Below are 9,282 nucleotides of genomic sequence, written 5' to 3' on the forward strand. Positions count from 1 at the left end.
TATAAAGTCTAAGGACATCTTACTTTCACTTACTTTACACATATGTAATTAAAAACATACAACAATAACAACATCAAAAAGAGAAACATCCATCATTTCATTTAATGCAATCAATAACCTCCGCTTGATTTATTATCACAATTCATTATGTTTGTAGTACTAGAAAAGATGGGGGGGGGGGGGGAGGAACTCAAGCTACATAGTTAATACTAGTGTTAATCATGACTTCTTTTAGCTTTGAATCATTGAATCTTCAACATACACAAACAACCTTTTCATAGGAGGTAAGGATTGCAACAACCAGCAAGTATAACAAGTACAATAGATGTGTCATTTTGAATTGCTAAGTCAAATTATGAAGGCTTTAGGAGAAGTTGGGATTGGGAGAGCCTAAGAGAATTAGTAATGAACTTACTTTTTTTTTTTTTGTAAAACAAGATGATAAAATAAAAACAACCTAATCAACTTGTAATGCAGCGGAACAAGTCAAACACCAATGAACAAATCTAACAAATGCATCTCTCTATAACATCCAAAAAGTTTGTAACAACTAGCAAGATGAACACAACATTTTTTAATCATTGCAAAGTTTAATGATTCTAACTATTTTTGAATCATTGAAGTTATAGGTTGAAACCCAGTATCTCTCATCAAACAATAAAAAGAGTAACAAAATATCTTTTTTCACTCTCTGTTCTCCTTCTTCTTCACAAATTAACAAGAACCAGTAAATAAGTTTCATATCTTCAATTATGGGTAAGAAGGAATGGATCATTTGAAGTCCTAAAAAATGCAAATTGAAACCCTCAAGTTTTCATAAGAATCCCTTTGCTAAAAAATCCCTTGTGAGCTTATGAACAGATAAAAGATTTGTCGAGTTCCAATATTTGTAGCAAGAGAAAGATTGCAAGTTTGATCTTGGATTGCAAGGTTATACCCAGAGAAATAAATATCATACATTTCAGGTATTCCAATAAATGACTGACCATTCCATGGACCAAATCGCCAATATGTTTTACCGCCATTCAAAATCACAGCCTCAGGAATATTACAAACATCCAACAAAAATTTGAGCGATTGTGTTGTTGGAAGTCAAAGAGGAAGAAGAAATATTTCAAGAACAAAGGATGGTATTGGCTAAATCTAAAACCTCAAGATTTCCATCGTTAGAAATAGTGAAAATCCCAGAACTATTATTTAGAGAAATGAATAGATGGAAAAATTACCTTAAACCCACATCCTTGATTCGAAAAACTCAAGAACGACAAACAGGGTTTTGTCGTTGGTTTCGTTGAACGACGAACAAAAATCAGGTGTCGTGAAAAAGTGTCGTTTTGACGTGGGTTTTGGTTGAACGATAAACAGGGTGGATTTCATGTTTCGGCGTAGGTTTCTGTTGAATGACGATGAGGTGGGTTACATTTCGGCAATTGTCATTTTAGTGTGGTCCCCTGCATCCCCTACGACCTGACAACATTATCCTTACTATCTTAAAGGCTTATTGGAGTGAAAGCTCTCCCCAAAAACTAGCACGAGTCCTTTCAGCATGTTTTGTCCTCACTCACATGCATCCTAGGAAATTTCCATAGAGATCACCCAAAAAAGAATTGCTCGAAGCTAAAGCAACGCTTAACTTTGGAGTTTCTATGATCGAGCCACCGAAAAGGAAGGTTGCACCTTTTTAGTATATGTAGTAACTTTTAATTCTTTTAAGTTATTCTTAACCTTACTTTCATGTCTTCAGAACCCCTCTCATTTATATGCAATATGAATTCATTCATGTCTCCCTCCAAAACTCAAGAGTTATAGTGACGGTGGACGGAGACAACCCCAACCGGCAGAGAGACGACAAACTCGCGAACGGCAGCCATGAAAAGGTTTTGTGGATTTTATGTGTTTTGAACAGAGAGTTTGTTGTGAGTGGCTAGCGTGAAGAGGAGAGGGAGAATCATGAAAAAGAAGGGGGGAAGGGTCCAAAATTTTGGTGAGCTAAATTACTTTTTTTATTTCCCACTTTTTTTTCTTTTTAATAGCCCAATTTTAAAATGGATGATCTTCAAAGGCTATTAAAAGCCTTATTCCTTGTAGTAGCACATCCAATCATTATTTGTTTATATGGTTTTTAATTGTCTATTTTATGTACCTAAGTGAGCATATCTTCTTCACATATATTTTTGGACAACTCTACGTGACCCTTGATAATAATATAAAGACAAATTCCTCGTTAGTTAGATTTTGAAAGTTTTGTGTATATATTGATTAATGTAATTTGTTAAAGGTTACTTAGTTAAACGATTTGTCACCTTGTTTGTTGTGAAGGAGATAATTTTGTGTTTGTTGAGAGTTGTGTTGTATACAATAGAAGAGATATTATTGTTTCTTGAAGAAAAAAAAGAGATTATTGATTTGCACATTCGTAAGCATTATATATCGATACATTTGATGTTTGTTTTCAAGTATTTGATCGTCATTAAAAATGGATTGGACAATGTGGTAATTATTGAATTAAATTGGTGACAAACCGACGTAGAAGACATTGAAATGATCTACAATGTCAGTTTTTAAATGACATTGTTGGGAATCTATAATGTAAGTTTAAAGCCAACATCAAATCACAATAACCATTAAATGACTTTAATAACATGAGCATAGTTGTCGGTCTAAAATTGACATCGTATCTCTTTAATGTTGGTTTTAAACTGACATTAAAGAACCGGCCTTAAAGGATTATTTAATGTCGGTTTAAAACCAACATCAAAGCACAACCGACATTAAAGAGCTTTAATAACACGATCATAGATATCGGTTGTCAACTGACATCATACCTCTTTAATGTCACTTTATTAAAGCCCAATTTTGTTGTAGTGATTATAGTGAGCGTTATGGCATCCCGCTCGGAGACGCTAGGGCTGCTCAAGTCATGGTCACGTCTCGCAACGTGAGGATTAGGGTGCGTTGCGGGACAGGACGTGACAACAATCATCCAACTATAAACACAAAAACCTATGACCAAAAGAACAAGGAATGTTTTAAAAAACGGAAGAAATAAAGGATGATTTTTACGGTCAATCAAAACACTAGCATGTTGGATTTAGAGGATATGTCATTGACAGTGGATATGAAGGGCCAAATTAACTTAAACTGCAGATGTATGTTGTGGGATGTCAATTAAGTTTACGCGATAAATGGGTTGCGGGCGGTCAAAAATGCAAATGAAAAACAGTGAGTTAAGAGGAGCGAGAGCGACAATGAAGAGAAAGATATAGGGAGGAAAGAGGGAGAGAGATCAAGGAGAAGAGATAAGTTGCTTTATTTTATTTATTCAATTTTAAATATTAACCAGCATTCAAATAATTAATAAGAAGACTTTTGCCAACAGAAGCTTTGATACAAAAATAACAGAATGACCCTTTAAACATCTCTTGCAAAACTTAGATCCATTTGAGTTTCTAAAACTCAAAGACCAAATCAACATATAACTGAAAATTTAAGGATAAATAAAAAGTATTTTTTCCTAACTTTTTTTATATTAAAGAAAAATTAACCTTTTAAAGTAAAAACTAATTCTCCCCAAGTTATATATTCTAAATTTATAGTTTGAGAATAAAATGATAAAAGGAAGAATAGTTATACATATGTATATACATATATGTGTATGTATATGTATAGTATCATAGATGGGAACTTATTTTGGAGTATAGTGTATTGGATCAAAACATTGACAAAATATATCAAACTTTCAGATTTTATTAAAGATAGACATAAATAGACTTCTATCGGTGTATACCAATACATATTTAATAGCCATAGATAAAATTTTATTAGTGTCGATCTTTGCTAAAATATGATATTTTGCTATATTTGTAAATATTTTCAGTAATTTTATCATTTTAGGTTATTTTTCATTTATTTTTGTTGCCTTTTTCTCTGGGTTCAAACATAAATCGTCACTCTCACATTAATTGCAATATGTTTCTTATTCGTTTACAATAAATGTCGATCTTTGTTTTTTTTTTTTTTTTTTATTTATTATTATCATTATTATTATTATTTTGTCTTTGTCCTATTCATTTGATAGCCTTTCTTAATTTTCTTCGACCGAAATTTTCCTTCGAATTGTATCCATATATAAAAAAGAAAAAAATCATATTTTTTTTACACCACAATATTTCATTGATAACTCGCATCCTCAAGTGTGGAATCTTTGCAACTAAAGGACCATCCTATTTATTTGTATACAGAAAACACCATATTGCAGCATTTTGTTAACCTTGTTCATTTATTATGCGTTAATATTTTGATGTATTCAAGTTGCATTTCATCTCCATACATTCTCTTTAATCACAAAAGAAAAAAAAAAACATTTTAAAACTATAATTGGGTACAGCAGAACCAAATGTTTTTCTTTAATTATTTATGCATATGATATTTACTTGACAAAGATGTTACATTGTGTTTCTTCTTGATTTCAAACTTAAGTTGAAACAGATGAGGGAAAAAACTGAGAAGCTTCATATTTGTACACATGTTCAGTACCATTCATATGTTTGGGGCTTATAAATATGCTATTAGTTTTGGCTTTCAAAATCCACTACAAATCAAAAGCAAAGCCACCTTGCTTTGGTTATTGGTCTATACAAAGAAAATACTTAAACGAAGAAATCAAAAGTTGCGTACATGGAGAAGCTCTCTTTTCATGTTTGCTTTTGCTCAATTTTTTGTGCCTTTCTTTTGGTTTCAAGACTTGCAATTTCTCAAGAAGTTGGTAGGCGACATTTGAGTTTCATATTTTGTTTATTTGTATATGGCTACTTCATTAATTTCCTTCTATTTAGTAAATCATTTTATTCCTTTGCAGTTTCACTCATGATCATTTAGTAAATCACGCGTTTATACACATGAATATAGCCAACACTTTTTTCTTAAAATTATAAATCATATAAAACTATATTTTTTAATTCTTAGCTAGCGGAATTTTGAACAAAAAATAATAATAATGTTAAAATAATTTCTCTTATGCTTATTTTTTTCTTTAAAAAAAAAAAAAAGATATCATACATGTTCTTATAACATATAATATAAATCACAAAAAAGGTTAGAAAACTGTGAACATGTTTAAAAATAATATGATAATAATAATGGTTAAAGGGACACTCAAATATAGGAATACAAGTGAACTAAAGAAACGGATAATTCTTTTAAAAGAAAAATAAAAACGGATAGATTTGGTAATGTTTGGGGCTTTTTTTTTATCTATGGAAAAAAATAATTCTCACAAAAGTCGTTTTCATCTAAATTATTAAAAAAGTTGTTTAAACTATCGTTTGAAATAAAACGTTTCAAAAGTTATTTTGAGCAATTTTAAAAAAGAACTTGGCTTCTTTCTAAAATGATTTTTTTTCGAAATTAAAAAACTTTAAAAACAAAAGGAAAAAAACCCTTAATTTTAAACTCCAATGAATATTTGTTTGCTCACGAGTTGGTTCACATATTGAGTTTGAAGCGACTCAAATTTCCCCATTTGTTTTTCTTTATAATATGCAGAAGATGAGACAGAATTTGATTATAATGAAGAAGGAGAAAAAGGACCTACACATTGGGGAGATCTTAAACCAGAATGGCATAGTTGCAAGACTGGAGAAATGCAATCTCCTATTGATCTGTTGCACGAGAGAGTTCGAATTGTATCCCTTTTCACAGACATCGATTTTGACTACAAGCCAACTAATGCAACTCTTAAAAATCGAGGTCATGATATTATGGTAAAGAAGATAATATAAGTCACCTTTAATATCTTATTGTCTTTTTCAACCAATTTTATGATTTTAAGCATGCATAAGCCATAACTAATCAATATATTTGATCAACTAGATTGATTGTTATCTTATTGCATTAAAGCATTTCATGTTATTTTTTTTTTTTTTTTTTGAAAATTAGTCTAAATTTATATTTGTATGAAAATGTAATGATTTCGGGTGTATACATTTTTTTACTTCTTTAACACTAGTTTACTATATTTGTTCTATGGATTATTTACTAAAAATATAAATATTAGAATTGTCTTAATGTTTATGTTTTTTAATCATACATATGATGTGATAATGAATCGGATGGAAATAATATTAAAATCTTACCATAACCAAAATGAGTATAAAACCTAATCTGTATTTCCAATTTTTTAAGGTAAATTATATATTTAACCAAAAAAACCTAATTTAGATACAAATTGTGATGGTTGTAGTTAAAATTGGGCCATGGAGCTGGCTATATGGTAATGAATAGAACTCGATATTTTCTTCAACAAATTCATTGGCATTCACCATCAGAACACACTATCAATGGAAAAAGATTTGCTTTAGAAGCCCATTTGGTGCACCAAAGCCAAAATGGAAATTATGCCGTCATTGGAGTTGTTTATAAGATTGGACGACCCGATTCTTTCTTATCCAAGGTTAAGTCTCTTACTTTAGGGGTTTAAGGCTTCGAAATATTTAATTCATAAACATTTCCAATCAATCTTTAATTTAGTTTACTTGCTATTTTGTATAGATGAAGGAAAATTTGGAAGAAATTTCGAATACACATGAAGAGAAAGCATTAGATGTGATTGATCTATCGCTGTTGGAGATGCAAAGTAGTCTATATTATAGGTATATTGGGTCCCTAACAACTCCTCCATGTTCTCAAAATGTACTTTGGACTATTGTCAGGAAGGTACTTTTTCAGAAAATAAAAACTCTATCTCTCGATTTATTTCCCAAATCTGTAACCTTTCTCATTTTTAATCACTTTGATGCATGTTTTAGGTTAGGACCGTCACAGTCGAACAAATCAAGTTATTGCGTGTGGCTGCTCATGATGTAAGTTATAGTTTTTCAAGTTCCATTAAATACACTTTTCATCTTTAATTTTTACTTTAGTATTAGAACTTGGATTGTGTTTCATTTGATTAAATAAGATTACAACTAAAGCTTCATTTTCATAATTTTTTTCAAAACAAAAGCATGTCTCTTTTCACTAATTTCTCGGTAAGGTATTCACTTTTGCTACGTGAGTTTTAAGAAAAAATTAATAAACAAAATTACAAGGTTTTTAACGGTTACTTTTATTTGTTTTATTACATATCAAGTTTAGAGGGGTCTTTTAAATAATATAATAAAGCGGCAAATATTTACATTGTATACACCAATTTTCACAACTGAAAGAGTCTAACCTACACTAAAAAATACAAAAAATGTCTCATGGTCAATTGGTACCCAACACGCATAATATATTTTCTAAACGTTTAAATATTTTTTTTTAAAAGATTTTTTGTACACGATAATTTAGATTTGGATATTCTTTGGTACACGAACGTTTATATTTAATCGTTTAAATTTAGCGATTTTTTTAAAGATTTTTTAGTGCATGATTGTTTAGATTTTGTACATTATCTCTTAAATTTGGGTAGCCAAATCTAAACTATTTTTTCCAAAATTTTTTGGTACACGATCGTTGAGATTTGATCATTTAAATTCGTATAGTCAAATCTCAACTGTTTAGTACACGATCATTTAGATTTGGTACACGATCGTTTATTTTTTGTACATGATCAATTAGATTTGATTGTCTAAATTTGGGTAGCCAAATCTCAATGATTGTTTTCAAGATTTTTTGAATTTTTTGGAATACGATCCTTTAGATTTGGTACACGATCGTTTAGATTTTATCGTTTAAATTTGGCTACCCAAAACTAAAAAACAAAAAAAAATTTACAAAAGAAAAATAATTGCAGATGGAAAGGAAGGGTAAACATAAATATTTTTTTAAAAAATTGCAGTAGAAGAAGGGGAAAAGATGATGAAAAAAAAATTGCAAGTCAAAAAAGACGATAAAAAGAAATGACAAATCTATTATATTTAAAAAAAATGGTCAGTTTCGTGACCATTTTCATTTTGTTACATAGACTGTCAATCATTTTTACAGTTTGTTGTATTTGTGAAAATCAACCAAATTTAAAACTCCCTTAAAAGTAATATACTAAAGAACATTAAAATTGGGTCCACGTTTAAATTTACTAAATTAAGAACGTTTTAAATAAAAACGAAAAAGACTTAGATTGATAGACACATAAAAGAAAAGAGGTTCCCTAGTTGAAAAATATTCATTTAGCTCACAAATCGTTTTCTCTAAGCTTTGACTCTCATTTTCTTTATCTTTTTACATACGATAAATATTTTAGAATATAATCTGGTGTAACTTTGATTTATGTGTTTAGGACTCTAACACCAATGCTAGGCCTTTACAACCTATCAATGATCGAAAGATTCAACTTCGTATCCAATCTACCATATTTTGAAGATAATAGAATCAATGTTCAACAATAGATATACGGAAAAATATCCCTTCGATCTACTTTTCTTTTGTATTACATTGGGTAGTGGCTAATCACACTGTATTTTTACTTTACACTTATTACATGTTATCAAATTTATTATCATATCTTAGTAATAAAAAGAAAAATTTTGTGTATTAAGTGTTAGATCTAAAAGATCAAAGTGGATTTAGTTCTATGCTAATTTAGCATGATATTTCTATCGCTTTATATCTTGGATATAAAATTTGCTCATTTTTGTTGGATATTAAAAACTAATGTTAAGTAAAGTTTTGTAGATAATAATATACTGACTTTTAAAAAGTTAAATTTTGGGAAACAAAAAAGAATATTAAATGTTTGTCTAAAATTTGAGGAGAAACTTGTAACAAATGAAACCTTGGGAAAAAAAAAAAAGAAAAGAAAAAAAGCTTCAACGTAGTGTGCCAAGTACGTACTATGGTCAAGTAGTAAAAATTGTTGGAAGAATTCCAAATTGTTTTCTAGTGGAACCATTTTTCAACAAAATTTCTCATATGCAATAAAATTTTCCTTAAAATTGCTAACTTTTGAAATCACAGGAGAAATATGATTTAATTTGGGGTGTTTGGTACAAAACTAATTTGATAAACAGTTATAAAAGAAAAAAATTCCCCAGATTTTCATGTTCCTTTAAAGTAAGCCTAATTTGAATGCTTTTAAGATAGCTTAATTTCAATTCTACAATGAACTAGATTTGAACACCTATTTAATCTTTAAAATTATTATCAGGAGTGTAACATCCGACATTTTCCTACATCCTTAACGACCTGAACATCATTCTTACTTGTCTTAAATCATTGTCAATGTAATTTAAAATGAGACAGTCTCGAAGAAGATTGGATATGTGCAAGCGTTTCAACTCAACTCCTCGATAAACTGAAAAAAGA

The 9,282-nt window shown here is 29.8% G+C and overlaps 1 protein-coding gene across 1 annotated transcript; it reads left to right on the forward strand.

Moving 5' to 3' along the window:
• Positions 1-4,262: 4,262 nt before the first annotated feature.
• LOC103501109 (alpha carbonic anhydrase 7-like) lies at positions 4,263-8,515 on the forward strand. The gene is made up of 6 exons (XM_008464603.2): positions 4,263-4,765; positions 5,545-5,762; positions 6,242-6,451; positions 6,550-6,714; positions 6,807-6,860; positions 8,258-8,515. The coding sequence occupies exons 1-6, from the start codon at positions 4,678-4,680 to the stop codon at positions 8,336-8,338; spliced, it is 816 nt and encodes a 271-aa protein (XP_008462825.1). The 5' UTR covers positions 4,263-4,677; the 3' UTR covers positions 8,339-8,515.
• Positions 8,516-9,282: the final 767 nt, after the last annotated feature.

The sequence above is a fragment of the Cucumis melo genome, chromosome 12 (assembly GCF_025177605.1).
Source record: "Cucumis melo cultivar AY chromosome 12, USDA_Cmelo_AY_1.0, whole genome shotgun sequence".
In the NCBI taxonomy this organism is placed as follows: Eukaryota; Viridiplantae; Streptophyta; class Magnoliopsida; order Cucurbitales; family Cucurbitaceae; genus Cucumis; species Cucumis melo.

Coding starts and splice junctions, on each gene's coding strand:
- LOC103501109 (XM_008464603.2), top strand. CDS start 4,678: ATGGAGAAGCTCTCTTTTCATGTTTGCTTTTGCTCAATTTTTTGTGCC. Junction 4,766..5,544: donor TGCAATTTCTCAAGAAGTTG/GTAGGCGACATT, acceptor TATAATATGCAG/AAGATGAGACAGAATTTGAT. Junction 6,715..6,806: donor TTTGGACTATTGTCAGGAAG/GTACTTTTTCAG, acceptor TGCATGTTTTAG/GTTAGGACCGTCACAGTCGA.